The sequence below is a fragment of the Aethalodelphis obliquidens genome, unplaced genomic scaffold (assembly GCF_003676395.1).
Source record: "Aethalodelphis obliquidens isolate GAN/ISIS:26980383/991018 unplaced genomic scaffold, ASM367639v1 scaffold7, whole genome shotgun sequence".
NCBI lineage: Eukaryota > Metazoa > Chordata > Mammalia > Artiodactyla > Delphinidae > Aethalodelphis > Aethalodelphis obliquidens.
In genome coordinates this window covers 2,319,190-2,334,930 of record NW_020837951.1, presented here as the reverse complement: position 1 = coordinate 2,334,930, position 15,741 = coordinate 2,319,190, and the positions used below count along the sequence as shown (strand labels likewise).

Genomic DNA, 15,741 nt, shown 5'->3' with positions numbered 1-15,741 from the left:
TGGGCTTAAGGTCCTGGTGGTGGCACCTGGGCCGGCCCATCCATCACTCCCTCCCTCCGCCTTGGTCCCCATCGGACTCCTGCCCCACCTGGCCCTTCAGCCTGCTTCTGCTCTGCCCCAGCCTGTCTGAGACCGCACACCCCCTAGTGTGCCCGGTGTGATCCCCTCTGCCCAGGCCGCTTCCTCCAGCCCCTAAATCTTGACCATCACCTCACCTCCTTACGGGCCAGGCCCTGTGGGAGGGCACAGCCACACCGCACGTCATGAAGCTTCATACACGGCCTGTGTGTGAAGCAGGTGGCTTATTTTTAACTCACCCATTTTACAGGTGAGTTAACTCAGGTCCCTTGGCCAGCTCAGGGGCCAGGAAGCTGTGCGGCCCATTCCAGCCCCCCGTCTGTCTGACGCAGGGCTGGAGCTCTGAACTCAAATTAGACCTTGCTCTCCAGGTCAGCTCCCCCGCATCTCCTACGGGAAGCCCTCCCGGTTTCCCTTTCCTCCTCCTGCCGTCTATACCTTTGTGGCCGTCCCCATGCCCTTTAGCCCTGTGTGGCCCTCGTGGTGGGAGTGGGTGGAGGGGCCCGTCGCAGCCCCTGATACGGTGGCCCATCTGCATGGTGGGCTGGAGAGAGGGACATGATCCCTTGCTTGTTTGGGCGGTCGGGCTGTTGAGCTGGAGAGCCGTTTTTAATAAGCAAAATCCAGTGCTTCAAGGCCTCCCTGCCAATTAGCAGGCGGTACCCAGGTGACTCTTTGAATAATTAAATGGGCCTCTGCCGGGGCCTTCAGGCTGCGGTTTGATGTGCCTTTGAAGTCTTCCTGGCTGCCGGCTCCCTGGCAAAGTGGTACGTCGCGGGGTGTGGCCCAGTGCCCTGTGGGCCGGGTATTCCCGGTGTCTCCCGCCCACCCTGCTCTCTTCCTGCTCACCTAGCAACTGCCTGGGCCCCCATCACCCCTGGTGAGGTGAGGCTGAACCCAGTAGTGTCCCGGCGCCGGGCCCCGTGCCAGGCCTTCCGCAGGCCCACTGCACCTAATTCTCAGGCCATTTTCGGAAACTGTGTCCTGCCCGACTGGGGGAGCGACCTCTGAGGGCTCCCAGGTAGCGCCAGCGCCGTAAATGGGGCACCATTGTCCGCCACGTGCCCGACTGGGGCGGCCGGCTCGTCCCAGTTTTAGCCCTGGAGTTCCCGCATCCCTGGTAACTCCCTTGTCCGGGGCAAGCTGGGCGGTGGTCACCCCGGCAGGACAGGTGCCCTCTGAGGCCAAGTCTGCTCTCTGGGGACCGTGAGCTGGTCTCGCCCTCCAGGGTGGGAACCCAAGGCTCTGCCCCTTCTCTCGGACGCCCCGGGCCAGCCAAGGAGGACCAGGGGCATCTGCCGATGGGGCTCCTCTGTGATGCTGCTGGCGAACACGGACCTTGGAGGTCACTTTGCAGGGAGCGCTTTTCTGTGAGTTGAATTTCCACTTTCCTCCCTGCACACGCCAAGTGAAGGATGGAGAAGTGAAGAGCCGTCTTGGGCCCGGGTCGCTTTCATCTGAAGCGTGGAAAAATAAACCCTGTGTCCTAGATTCTCTGCGTGGCGCTCGGTGGTCGGGCCCGAGGCTTTCTTACCTCCCGAATATGAGCGTTTGTTTGGATATGCCGTTCTTCTTCCAGGCCCCCAGGGAGGACGACCTCAGCAGGGTGGGCTGGAGGACCCCGTGGTGGTGCTGACCCCACGGGCCTGGGGCAGGGCTGGAGGCACCTGGGTGAGGGGCATTTCCTAATTGTCACGGAAACCCGGGGTGGGCCCACGGGGGCTGCTGCTCAGGAGGCCGTGGGGACAGTGGGGACTGCCTGAGTCTGAGGCCCTGGACTTGGAAGTGGACTCCTGGGATGAGCCCCCGAGAAGGGGAGGAAAAGTGACTCAGGCTGTCACACTTGCTGGGAGCAAGGACCTGGGCTGTGAGGCTTACGTGTGTTATCTCGTTTAATCTTAACAATGACTACTGCCCCCATTCTACAGCTGGGGAGACTGAGTTTCAGAGAGGGAGAGTTTCCTGCTCAGGGTCACACAGCGAGTCTGCAGCAGAGCCAGGATTGGACCCCAGATCTATTACCTGCCGAAGCCTGGTTCTTAGTTCCCCCCACAGGGTCTTCCTGAAAAGGAAGGTGACAGTGGCAGTGGGGGGGTCTCTGTTTTGGCTTCTTGCCAGGGTGTAGAGCAATGGCTCTAGGTAGCAACGTTCTCTGTCCTGGCGGGCCGTCTGCAGACAGCACAGTCATGAGATGTGCACCTGCTGTGTGCCTGGGGCTCCCTGGTCTGGGGTGGAGGGACCCCCAGGGAAGCAGGCGCGGGAGCCACCACATAGCCCCGCCTGGTGGAGCCCTGGGTTGGATTGGATAACGCAGGGGAGGCCGCTGCCAGATAGCAGGAGGGGTCGGCACACTGAGTGCTGCACCGGAGCTGGGTTTGAAGCGCATGAAAATCAGGCTGCTGCCTGGAAAAATAGTACATCAGTGCCGACAAGTGGGCTGCACTGCCCTGGAACCCTGTGTCCAGGCCCCAAGTCCCCCAGCACAGCATGGGAAGAGGTGAAGCTGGACGAGTTCTCCCCCAACACACAGAATCTCCCCCCCACCCACAGAATCTCCCCCCCACCCACAGAACCTGGAGACCTGGCGCCTCCTCCCAAGGGGTCCTCTCGTTGGCTCCTGGGTTTCTTGTCCTATAAATCGGGCCTGCTGCCCGCCGTGCAGGGTCTTCCAGTGTCCCCATCCGACTGCTCCTGGGTCCCAGCTGGCGTGCACCTGTGTCCGCCACCTTCATGCCATGACCCCGGAGCATCAGGTCTGCCCCCTTCCCGACCACGTGTCCTGTCCCCACGCGGCCGTACGCACAGCTACGCACGCGGGCACTTTTCAGAGGCCATGGTTTTACAGCAGATTCTCAAGGAAGCTCCGCGGACAAGGACCAGAGGCTGATTTATTGATCCCAGAGCTGCGTTCAGGCTGCGCCTTCTCCCTGAAGCAGTGACAATGGCAGCCCCCAAGCCCAGCTCAGGGCAGGTGTCCAGGAACCACCCAATGGATGGGGGGCGGAGAGCAAGGCGTGGTTTGGCGTAAGAATTGTGCCCCCCTCTGCTCTTTGTTCGGGGGGTTGGGCTCAGCCACTCCCTTAGGGTGCCGTGTTTTGGGGCCTTCTTCCTCTAGCGGGGGACCCCCCTAGCCTCTGGCACTGGCGCTGTCATCGTCCTGCCCACACACGGCCGTGCCGGCCAGGCAGCCGGATGCTCACGTTGACCTCAGGGTGGGAGGCGTAATTTGGTGGAACCTTGAAGCAGTGGCTTGAGCCTCTCATCCCTGCCCCCCGCCCCCCCGGAGGACGGGGTGCTGGGGTGGATTTGACGCAGCCTGACGCATGGACTCTGTTGGGGATATCTTGGCACGTGGCAGCTTTTCTGCTTCCGGCTTGGGCATCCCTGTAATTCCCTCAGTGGTGCGAGTGGGAAACTTGGCTTCCCAGAAGCGGAGCACGAGGAAATGCGTCCTCAGGAAGGGTCTGATGGGATAAGAGGAACCCAGCCCCGCCCTGACCCCCGGCCCCCCCGCCCTGAGGACCCGGATGGCCTCACTCTGGTGTCTGGCCCACGGGCATTTCTGTGCCGTTCTGCATACTTGATTCTCATCCCCTCCTCTTCAAGAACAAATGAGCTCCACCATGAACGTCTGGATCTCTGGTCTAACCGGGGAGGGGGGCATTGATGGCGGGGGTGGCAGATGCTGCGCGGTGGGGTCTGGATGATCAGCGGGTGCCTGAGACGGGAGGGTGGAGCCAGGCCTTGTTGCAAGTGACCCGGGAGTCACACCTGCTCCAGCCCCTCTCGGGCTTGAAGTTACAGCTGGAACGTGGCCCCAGAAATGCCCTCTGTGCCAATGCGTCTCCTCGGGGTTAAGTCAGGGTCAGGGTTGTGAAGTCACAGCTCAGGGCTGACTCGGGTACCTCTGCGTGGATCCTCATGAGCGCTTCTGGAAAATGCTTCCTTGTATCTAATTGGAGGCTGCCACTTGTTGTTTTGGAATATCTTGAGAATAGCTTGAGAATATCTACGATCCATTTATCTGTGCACCCATCCATTCCCCAACGAATCCACCCCCGCTGAACCTGTCCTCCTGGCCACCCATCCATCCTTCCACCCCCGTGCCCCCACCCACTCACTCATTCATCTGTCCATCAACCCACAAATCCCATCCCTCTCCCACCGACCTGTTCTCCCACCCACCCATCCATCCATCTGTCCATCCGTCTGTCCATCTGTCCATCCATCTATCCAACCATTCATCCACCCACCCACGCATCTGTCTGTCTCTCCATCCATCCATCCATCCATCCATCCATCCATCCATCCATCCATCCGTCCGTCCATCCATGCCTCTCTAATGTCAGGCACCGTGCTAGGCGGAAGTGGACCCAGGCTGAGAGAGTGGTCAAGCTGGTGGAAAGCTGGTCAGGGAGTGGTTTTGGGGGAACGCTCCACTTCTGGGTCCTGCAGTCACGTCTCAGCCTGGCCTGAGATTTCCTGTGATCAGTAGGGTGGGGGCCGGAACCTTCGGCAGTCGGGGTGACTGACGTTCGACTGACTTTGAAGAAACCAGAGCTCGGTTCCAGCACCCCGTCAACCACGTGGGATCTGGGTCGGCTTCCGGTTCTCCTGTATCGTGGGAGTGGTTTCCTGGCTGGAACCGTGGCTGGTCAGTGAGGGTCCCTCGTCTGCTGAGGGCCAGGGCGTCTTGATGGCTTGCAGCTCTCCCTGTGACCCGAAGACACACGTCTGTCCTCCTTCCTTCTTGCCACATGATGCCCAGTGGGGGATGCCATTGTCACGGTGATGCGAGGAAGCGGGGGAGAGCCACAGGGAGGAGGGGGAGCCCACCACAGAGAGGTCAGGCTGGGCTATGCCATGAGCTACCGCCATGAAGCCGCAGGTGATGGGGACCCCTGGTCTGGTGGGTCTGCCTTGGGACCTCAGACCCAGGGCCATGCAACTCTGTGACAGAGCTGGGCAGGACCCAGGCTCCAGCTGCTGGCTCAGTGGGCTCCCCAGGACCCCACCCCATGGAGCACAGGCCCCGAGCCTTGGTAGTGGAAGCTACAGGGTCCAGGCGTCCATCCCCACTGGACTGCCCTGCTGAGCACGTCAGCCTGACCCCCAGCAAGGAGGCTGCCAGCCGGGTCTCCTGTGAGATCGTTAATAACAGACTTCCTACCAGAACCCGTGCCCTGGGAGATGGGGAGATGCTCGTTTCAACCAAAGGGGCGTTTTCGTCTCCATGGAGGTGGTTAATTTGGGCCCATTGCTTTCGAACGAGCTGGCAGCTCCCTCTCCCTGGCAGCATTCACCCCCCTCCGGCCCCATCCTCCTGGAGGCTGGCCTCTGTGCCTGGCGTGGGGACCATGCACCCGTCTGCAGGTCCCTGTGGGAGAGGCAGGAGTGGGCGCTTGCACGTGGGTGTGCAGGGCACCCCGGGGAGCCCCGGAGAGTGTGTCGGAAGCCCATTTCCTTGAAGGGCTGCTGCATGGGCTCCCTGTGCTGGTGGTGGGCATGGGGGGGCCAGGTGTGGGTATGGTGCCAACAGCGTGCCCTTCCCATTTCCACCCCCATCGCTTCTTTACCCAGAATGCACTGTTCCGTTCGGGGTGACAGAGCCGGTGGGCTCACCCACCCTCCCCGCGAGCACGTGCCACGTGCAGGCGGGGCTGGGGCCGGTGCCGCGCCTGCATTCCTTCCCGTGAGCCCAGCTGCACCCAGGGCTGTGTCACCTGCAGCTCACGCCCTAACACTCCTCACCTGTACTGGCCAGCCCCCAGCACCTGGGCAGCGTGGGCTGGCTCCACCCCCTTTCCCAGGAGTCAGGCCCAGGTTCACTTTGCAGTAGTGACAGGTGCGGCCCGAGACCCCGCGTTCGCAGGGAGCCCCCTTTTCCTCCCCGTGAGTTCCCCTCCCACAGATTCTGAGCTGCCGGGGTAGACGCCTGTCTGCAGGTGACGACCCTGCCATGCCACCCTCCTCACACCAGCGGGAAGCTTTCTGACTCCTGGGCCCTTCTCTTCCTCCTCCCAGATGCGTCTTTGGGGTGACAGAGTTTGCGGGGACCCTGGGCATCCCCCAATACAGAACTGGGAGATTTTCATGGAAAATAAGGGTCTCAAGTCCAGATAAGTTTGGGGCTCACGGCCCACCCTTTCTGTCTCCTAAAGACAGGTTCCCATGCTCCCCACCGAGGATGCCCAGGGGAGCCCACATCCCCGTGTCTGGGATCCCCCTGGCGTGTGGAAGCAGGATAGTTGCGCGGACGGAAGCTTCCTGCTGTCCCTGACCCGGTTCCCTCGTTTGCCAACAGGGATGCCGTGACCTGGACAGAGGGACCGACTTCCGGTGTCCGGGGCCGAGCTGGGCATGGGGTCCTCATTCTAGGCACGTCCATCTGGGTGGTCCTGCATCACAGCCACATAACGTGCACCCTGTTTCCTTCCACGAGGGAGCGGACAGAAGCCCGCCTGCTCCTGTGCTCGCTCCGGGGGTCCCGTGGTGGACCACAGGCTGGGGGCCCGGCCAGGGCGGCGGTGCCACTGAGACCTGCTCACTCCCCTGACGTCTCCTCTCCCACAGGCCCTTCCCCTCGGAGGAGACCGCGGAGAATGACGATGACGTCTACCGCAGCCTGGAGGAACTGGCAGAGTAAGGAGGCAGGCGGGGGAGGGTAGGGAGCGGGGCTTCACGCGGGCCCCCTCGACGGGCGCTGGTCTCGGCCGTCTGCACGGGCCGTCCCCACGGGGGTGGTGGTGTGGCTCCCCTGCCGGAAGGATGCGCGGTTCTTCACCCCACATTCCAGGAGGCTCCCAGCGTGTCTGCTGGTGACGTGGCTGCGGCCCTCCTCCCCAGGCTCAGGTGTGACGAGGGCTGGCTTTTGCCGGGCTTCTCTGTCGAAGCTGCAGTGGGGCTGGGGAGGTGTCCTAGCTCGGCCCTTGGAGGCTGTGCTGCGGATGGGAGAGAGCTGGCGTTTCCGGAAGCTGGGGCCCCTGGAGCACAGGTTACAGGCAAAGGCAGATGGTGATTCCGGGTTGTCTCGTGGCCTGACACGGGCTGGGGCTGGGCCAAGGCCAGGCCACCTGAAGCCACTGGGGCGTCTCCCCTTCTCCCAAGGCCCCGTCTTTGCCTGCCCCGAGTCCCCCCGATTCCTCTCTCCGAGGATTTCTTGCACCATCTCATGCAGCCTGGGTCCAGCTGCCCCTCCCCGGCCGTTTCACCTTATGGTCCTGGAGCCCCCCAGGGACTGGCAGGAATCCCTGGGCAGCGGTTCTTCCAGAAGAGATGGTTGGGTTCTGTGTGGTCAGCTGTGGCCGGGGGTGGGGTCACGTGGCCTGCTGCTCGGAGAAGGGGCGGCGGCGTGGAGCTGGCAGGGCCGCCCTATCCTGCAGGGGGGGGACCGAGGCCCGGGAGATGATGGGCTTGCCCAGGCTGTGGGGTTGTCCCACGTGGTCCTGACCTGGCAGGCCCACGACCCTCTTCCCCGGATTCCTGCCCCTGGGGGCCTCTTTCCTGTCTTTGTTCCCGGATAAACGGCCGTTCCTTCTGGGAAGACTCGTGGCCTCTCTCTCCTTCGTCTTACAGCACAGACTGGGAATAAGAATCATAATCAGAGTAAGAGCCGGGATTTGCTGTGCACTCGCTGTTCAAAGCCCCCGGCTTGTTCCACGCCCCCGTCCAGGCTGCTTCTAGGATATGGGATATTCTTTGCAGGATCTCTGTCCGTTTAAATAATTGGAGTCATTGAAGAATCAGCCTGTGGGCAGCAAGCTGGCGGCCCAACATTATGTGATCTGTGAGTGAAACACTCACTGGCCAGTGGGCATAGCTGCCACCAGCCCATCTTCCGGAAACTGGGCTGACCCCAGTGTGAATGGTGGCGATCCTCGGGACACCTGGTCGACCCCATGTGGGTCCGAGGGTGGAGAGCACCCTGAGGGGGTAAATGGGGCCCAGGGTCCACACGAGTCCCAACCAGGGCCTGGGGCTCCCTACCTGGGTGCTACTGCCCAGTCCCAGGAATCAGAGGGGGACCTGGAAATTTCGAGAAAGGTGCACTCCAACCCACGGGGCCTCCCGAGGCGCGGGGCTGCATGAGTGGCTGCCCACCTTCCCCCACCCCCTGTAAGGGGTGAGGAAGCCGAGGCTCAGAGAGGCACGGCCGGAGGGAGGCCCCCAGGGGTCCCCCCCCCCGTCTGCAGCCCCCTTGCTGGCTGAGCTCCGCGCTGGGGCTGCTTCCCGCCCGCCCTCCTGGCATTTTCCGCCGTGGAGAGCCTCTCCCTGTCTGCCAAGTCCGGGCCGAAGCGCCCCCCACTTTGGGAAGCCTCTCACCCTCCGTCCATCCGCCCGCCCAGCCAGCATCCTCACTCACACCCCACGCATCACAGAGCACCCACACCCCTGTGTGGCCTTTGGGGTGTTTGTGGGGTGCACTGTGATAGACCGGAAGGTTCCCGAGGTCAGTCCCTGCATCTCCATGTCACCGTCCCCCCAGCAGCTGGCACCCCGTGCCCTCGGCCTAACAGCGCATCCCAAGCGATAATGTTCATCTCCTTCTGTGCCCCACTCCGCCCCACAGTCTCCTCCTGAGGGGTGTTCTAGGGGCGCCCCCGCTTTACAGATAAGGAAACTGAGGCCTCGGGAGGGAAGCTACTGGCCCACGTCACTCAGCGAGGGAGCGGCAGAGCTGCCGTCTTACCCCGAGCCTGTACCCTCACCTCCCCACCATGCAAAGTCAGTGCCCCCCCCCCAGGGTCCGGGGAGCCCCTTGCCCAGTGCTGAGTGCCGGGCCCTGATCTGCCATTTCTCCCGAGTCACCCCCAAGCTGAGGCTGGGGGTCTCTGCCCTCCCGAGACATGCACGAGGGGTCAGCAGAGGCTGAGGGTTCCAGGATGATGGGGCCCACGGCGCCCTCGTGCGGCTTCCTCTGTACCAGCCAGGCCCCCCGCTTAGCCCGTCCCAATGGCTCTTTCACGTTCAGTTTGGAGGATTCCTGGGCGGTGAGTTGGCCAGCGAGCCCGGGTGCCCATTTTCCCCTTTCTCGGTCTATTCTGCCTGTGTCTGACCTCTCACAGGATGGAATTCCTCTCGCACGGAGAATCCAGCCTGGGGGATGTGCGGCTTTGCACACAGTTCAATAATATTATTCCATGACATTAAGAGAGAGCCTCCTTAATCCAATGAGTTCCTCATGGCTGCAGTTATTGCAAACGTAAATCATACATTAATAGGGGAGGGGAATGAATTTGAGTCTTGAAGTTGCGGTTTCGTCCCAGAGGCTCCAGGTTAATAAATTTTTCATGCTTTTTTCCCCCTTCTCCTTTTACTGAAAATCAAGATTTCCTAGAGTCCTGTCTCTGCGGACCTGGGATTCATATTTATCCATCATGGCAGTTTACAAGACACAAACAGAAATGTCATTTCTTCCCTGGCCTCCCCGGGGCAGGGAACGGGGCACTGGCCCGGATCTGAAGCCAGGCAGCGCCAGGGAGCCGGGGAGTGACGTTTCGAGCAGAACCGGCTAATTCTTTCCTTTGGGCTCTGGCCAGGTGTCAGAAAGGATGATCACCTCGCGTTTCTAAGGGGCCCCTCGACGCTCCGCAGCTGTTTGGGGAAAGGCGAGCCTGGTGGGGGGTCTGGGCACCAGTGGGGGACCGCCAGCTGTGCGTGGCCCCGAGAACGCCTTCTCCGTTCAGTCAGTCGATCAGTCATGGATTTGTTCAGCCACCAGCTGGTTACTGTGCACTTTCTGGAAATGGGCAGCGGGAGTGGGGAGTGGGGAGCGTGCTGGGTTGCGAGGGGCGAGTGTGGGCATTGCTGGAGGAGAGATGTGGCTCTCCCACGTGGGCCCCTCAGAATCCTCGCTAGAGGCGCCGTTCCTACCAGGCGTGTCTTCAGAGCCCCCCAGTGTCACCCTGGCGGGTCATTGAGGGCCCTGCAGCCTCAGCCCCCGAGACGCCACTCCACACTGAGAGCCCCCTTCCACCCACCTAAAGCAGGGGCACCGACCGGGCTGCACAGGAGCCTCTGCCTTGTTCCCAAAGCAGCCAAGGGCGTCTCTGGGCAGACCTGGGGCCTCGGCCCTGGCGTGTCCTACCACGTGGGCTTTGGCAGGTCACCCAGTCTCTGCGCCCCGGCTCCCCTGTGTGTAACACGCGGTGTCGGCTGTCAGCTACACTGCGGTAGCACAGCGCCCAGCGGGCACACCCTGAGCGCCCAGGCAGGGGAAGCGGTTCCCATCCTCCCGGTCTACCAAGGACGTGGCCTTTGTCTCCGGTTTCCAAATGGCCATGGCAGCGCCGTCCAGGAGAAATCATACATGAGCCGCCTGTGCGATTGTTCATTTTCTAGTAGCTGCACCAGAAAGAGAAAAAAGAAACAGGTGAAGTGAATTTTAAGAATGTATTTTTACTGAACCCAGTGTATCATCTGGTTCAACACGTGATCATTAATGAAGTAGCTGACGTTCTCGTGCAGAATGGGAGCCGGGTCCGTCCACTGGCCACGTTTGCGAGCGCGCAGCCACGTGAGGCTTAGGGGCCCCACGTGGGCAGCCCGGGTCTCGGAGCAGCATTCCGCGGACCAGCGCAGAGTCCCCTGCCTTTGAATGGACGATGCTGAACTAAGATGATGCTCTCTAGCGCTCTGAGCTCACTTTTGAGATCCTTGAATAATGTATAATCAGATAATAGAGCAGCTGGTTGAAAAAATTAACACAAAATAGCGCCACTTAAAAAACGCTTCATCAAGCAAACTGAGCCCCACATGAGAGGCCTCTTTTTAAACTGCCCTGACGATTAGTACCTTGCATTTGCCTAATGGCTTGTCCCTCCCGCTACCCCTTGCTTCCTTCCAGGTGCTCCCGGGAACCTGGAGCTGCCCCCCTACCTTCTCATACCTGCCCGACTCCTGGGTGGGCCAGGGTTTAGGAATCTGCACTGGGGGAGCCCCCCACACAGGGGCTGGGAGCCAGATTTGCACACAGAAAAACGACCCTCGTGAGACAGCTCACCATGGGAGTCCAGAGTGGGGCCGGGTGAACGCCAGCTCAGAAATCAGGGAAGGCTTCTCAGAAGAGGTGACCCCTGAGTCTTGGAGCCCAAGTGGGAATCGGCTGAAGGGTGGGGCTGGTGTCCCAGTGGAAGGAGCAGCCTTGCCAAGGCCCGCCCTGGGGAGGCGTGGCAGGTTTGAGACACCGCAAGGTGTTTGCAAGAAAGCAGAATCCTCGAAGCACCCTGGGACGTGCTGGGAAGGACCACCCTCCTCATACCCAGGAAGGCGCGGCCTGCATCAGAAGGCCTGCAGAGACCCCCCAGCTGGGTGTGCTTCAGTGCTGGGGGGCGCCCGGCGTGGAGGGGGCGCCTCAAGGTTATCCTTGCCGGCTGGAGAGAGAGCATCACGCGGGCCGAGGAACAGCAGGGGCGCGTCCGTCTCGGCCGCACATGGTGGCTTTCTGTCTTTCTCTGGGCCCATTCGATCCTTCTCGGGGCTCACTTCCCCCGTCTCTGGAGTGAAAGCACCGGCCCAGATGCTACGTGGGGCACCTCGAGCTTGACGGAGCCACGGTTTCACGATCGGGGAGGCCGCTCCTTGACACCGGTTTCGCTTTCCTCGGAATCGAAGTGATTCTCAGGCTTAAACAAATGCGGTCGTGACACGGCGGGGAATATAACTTATCCGTAGATGTATAGCTGCGCGCTTTGCTACGTCATAAGATGACTTCGCAGCTTTAAAGGCGTCGTGTTAGCATCGTCGGGGTAATTTTTTAAGATGCATGAAATGTAGGAGTTTCCCCGAGTCGAAGCCGCTTTCAAGGGGCTTTGGGGCATCTTCTTGGAGCTGGTCTTCCTGGTCCCTGGGGAGCGAGGTGGGCGTGCACAGGTCCGGGGGTGGGGGCCGCTTGCTGGGAGGGCGGAGGCCACGCCCCTCCTGCCGGCCCCCTACTCCGGGGGACGGGCAGCTGTCGCTCCGCCCACAAAGGAAGTTCCCTTACGTTCACGCCGCCTCGTGTGAAAGTTCAGCGTCCGGCGGGAGACCTGCACGTGTGGGGGACGCCCAAGGCGAGGCCTGGACGGGTCGCTGGGTTTGGGGGCGTCTCGTGCTTCTCCCAAAGGATTGCTTCTCCGAGGGGACGAGTTTGAAAGCAGACTACACAGAAACAGCCCCATTACAAACAAACCAGAAAGCCCGCTTCGTGTAGAACACGGACCCCACCGTGGCCCAAAGGGGTTGACAGTAAAGCCCCCAAAGTGGCGGTGTCGGTGGCCGCCCTCCTCAGGCTGGTGCAGGGCCTGGCTGGACAGGGACGGGCAGGGTCCCCTGAGCCCTGGATGCCGCGGAGGTCTCCCCCCTGCTCTGCAGCCTGCTTCCCCGGACCGGGCGCCCTGGCTCCGGGCTGCTGAGGTGGGGACAGCCATGCACAGGCAGGCCTTGGCTCTCCCATGGTCCTTGCTGGACAGGGCCACCCCGTCTACCGGCCCAGCTGCCTCCCCTCTGGCCGTTCAGGCCTTCATTTGTACAGTGTGCACTTAGCGAGCGCCAGCTGTGTGCCTCCCTGTCGAGGGGCTCTCCATCCTCACGGGAAGTCTGGGAGGCCCGGCCCGGCTTTGGGACCGGCCAGATGGAGGGAATGAATCCAGCGTCCACGGAGCACACGGGGGTCTGTCCCCACACTGAGCCCTGTGGCTGAGGGGCAGAGGGGACTTGAAGCAGGTCTGACTCAGAAGGCCACCTGCCTGACCGCCCTCTCCGCCCCAGGGCTGTCTGGTGGGGCCCTGCGGTGACCTGGGCCCTGCAGTTCTCATTCTTACAGCTCTTCTAAGCCCCCCAGGAGCTATCCAGGCGGTGTCCACTGGGATCAGACCTCGACAGGCCAGGACACCTGGAGGGCTTCCCAGAGGAGGTGTTGCTGGAAGGGGATGGAAGGTGCATAGGATTTGCCAAAACGTGACTTAGGAAACCTGTCCCCGCCCCCACCAGGCCGGCCACTGCCTAATTTTGGGCTGGGGTCCTGGGAGAGTCTGGGTCTCAGCTGTGTCTGTTACTCAGGACCTGAGGGCTAGCCGTGCCGGCCCCAGAGTCACCGTGTGTGTGCAGCCCAGTGGCTCTCCTGCCCCTGTGGCCTGGACAAGATGCCCGATGCTCCCCCGCCCTCCCAGAGCTGGCTGCAGGACTGTCGGTTGGCCAGAGGGCAGCCCATCCTCACCCCGAGCGGTAAACAGGCTCGTAGCTCCCCCCTCTTCTGGTTACGGAGGCAGCCGGTGCAAATGACAGCCCTGGGCTCTGCGCCCCACGGCTCTGAGGCTCCCTGCCCTGCCCTCCAGGGACATCTCGGCCCCTTGGTACCTGGGCCTGTGCACTTTTGCAAGGTCCTGGCTGCCGTGGGGGCCCAGGGCTTCATTGACCTTGAAACCCTGACCTGCAGCACTTCAGGAAAGAAGCTTGTTCATCCTCTGTGCTAGAGAGAGCACAGGGGCCCTTCTGAATGAACGCAGAGCAGATGCCCGGTTGCCACTCTGCCCTGGCTAAATATTTAAATTATGCAGGCCAGCAGATACGACACAGACTTAACATGCATTTTTATTTTTAATACCTAGTTAACCCCGGGTCCTTTCAGGACAAGGCTGTCACAGTCTCTGTAGGGTGGGGAGGCCAGTGTGGAAGGATGTACGCATTCATTTTACTGTTTTCGAGAAGAAAGCGGGAACCAGCTGGGCTGTGGCCAAAAGTCTGTCTAATAAAGGCCTCTCCAAATCACTGTCCTGATACTGACTTCCAGGACCCCGTGAGGATAGACTAGGCCCTTCTTACATTATTTCCCGTGTGTTCAACACAGATTTGACACACAGTGGCACTTAAGAAATATTCCTTTAAAAAATGAATAAGCATGACACGTTGGATTTAACGATAAAAAACCCTGTCATGTACATAATATCTGCTGTATTGGTTGCCAAACCCTTATTCCTCTTACATAACCCAGCCCGGAGGTCACCTCCTCCAAGAAGCTGAATGAGGTGCCCCTTCCCCAGAAGATGACAACGTCCACCAGGATTATCTTCGTCACTGTGCTGTCCTCGTCTTCCTGCATTTGTCCCCCACGCCCCAGAGGAAAGCTCCCCGCGAGGGTCATCCTCGAGGGAACAGAGCACAGAAAAAGCAGGTGACCTGAGCTGGGCCCCACACACCATGGAGGCCCTGGACATCTGCTGTTCTTATATTAAGGATCCAGGCGTGGTTCCAGGTGCTGTTCAGTGAGTCCCCCTGAGCGCCAGGCCCGGTGCTTGAGTTTTGCCCTGTTACTCAGCCTTCCGGACCTGCAAGGTGGGTGGCCCCGCCCCCATTTTGTAGTTGGGGAAATGAAGGCTCAGCGTGGGTAAGTGATTGGCCTGCGGTCGCACAGCACACTTTACATGACAAAGGAGCCAGCTGCTGCTTGGCTAGGACAGTCCTCTGGGCCTCATCCTTGTGACCGAGTCTGGCTCACGGTGGGAAGACTCTTCTGCTGCTTAGAAAGCATCCCTGGAAAAGGGTGAGTTATGGCCGGAAGCACACTGCCGGGCGAGCCGGGCCCCCTCTGGGAATCTGGTAGCCGCCTCTTTCTCCAGGTGCGCCCCTAAATGGCTTTACAACCTTGGGGGACCATCTTGCCCTCTCTGGGCCCTGCTTTCCCCATCTGTAGGGAGAGCAGCCCCTCTCTCGACTGCTGGGGGGAGGGTCCGCTGAGGGCATGTGAGGCCGACCTCCCTAGTGTTAGCAGTGCCTTATCTGTCTGTCTGTCCCCATGTGCAGCCCATCCAGCCGACAGCTGGCTTCTCCGGGCCCTCTGAAGCCCCCTCTCCCTGCCGCCCGCACTGCATGGTGTGGACGGAGGTCGGGAGATGTCAGGTTTGGTTTCCTAGTAACAGTTTAACGGCGATTTGGGATCCTGCTTCCCAGCATCAGACAGCCTGGGGCCAGAGTGCGTATCGCATCTGTCAGTAGCGATATTTTATGTCCGTCATAAACATAGAGGCTCGCCAGAGGCAGAAAGTGGAGAGTTTGTTGGCTTTTCTTTGATTTTCCATAGGCGGCGGGGGGCTCTTCTGAGCAGCTGACTTTCTGTACCAGAATTGGGACAGGCCGGCGAGACTTCTGGGGCGGGGGGCGGGCCGTGGGGTCTCGGCGGGAGGCGAGCTTTCTGCCGTCTCCGGAGGGCAGCAGGCCACGCTCGGGCCCTCCTGGAGGATCTCGGGCCATTGTCAGGACCAGAATAATTTGGGGGATTTAGCATCTGTCAGCTCAGCTGCTGCCGGAAAGCAGCGGGAGTGAAAGGGTGAGGGGAGAGGAGGCCGGCAGGGAGGTCCCTGTCCCGGAACGTGGGCTTGGGGCTGGGGAGGCCGTGGCATCCACGTGGCGTCCAACTGAAGGGCGAGCTGAGGTCTCGCGGTGGCGTGGGCTTGGCCGGGAGGCTCATCTTTGAGCAGGCATGCACGTCCCCACCGTGGTCCCGGACTCCCCCGCGCACATTGTCCTCCGCTCTCTCCTGGACAAATGGACAGAGAAGGGCGATCTCTGAAACCTACCAAGGACACATCAGTGCTGACACCCGGCTCCCAACTGTCTAGTCTGATGCGTTTCGAACATCCGAGGTATTTAATGCCGCCGGTGTCTGTTGATCGAGCATGGACCCCGGAG

At 61.1% G+C, this 15,741-nt stretch overlaps 1 protein-coding gene across 10 annotated transcripts in view; it reads left to right on the top strand.

The window, feature by feature from the left end:
- Positions 1 to 15,741, top strand: part of VAV2 (vav guanine nucleotide exchange factor 2) — a 177,865-nt gene that overhangs the window by 109,184 nt on the left and 52,940 nt on the right. For 9 of the 10 annotated variants that reach the window (XR_003432407.1, XM_027104324.1, XM_027104323.1 and 6 more), the window contains exon 4: positions 6,652 to 6,720. The exons of the other annotated variant lie outside the window; for it this stretch is intronic. Coding sequence is in view for 8 of the 9 variants with exons in the window: in XM_027104324.1 (XP_026960125.1) it covers positions 6,652 to 6,720 (69 nt within the window). In the remaining variant the exon portion in view is untranslated. The remainder of the gene's footprint in view (positions 1 to 6,651; positions 6,721 to 15,741) is intronic. 10 annotated transcript variants of the gene reach the window in all.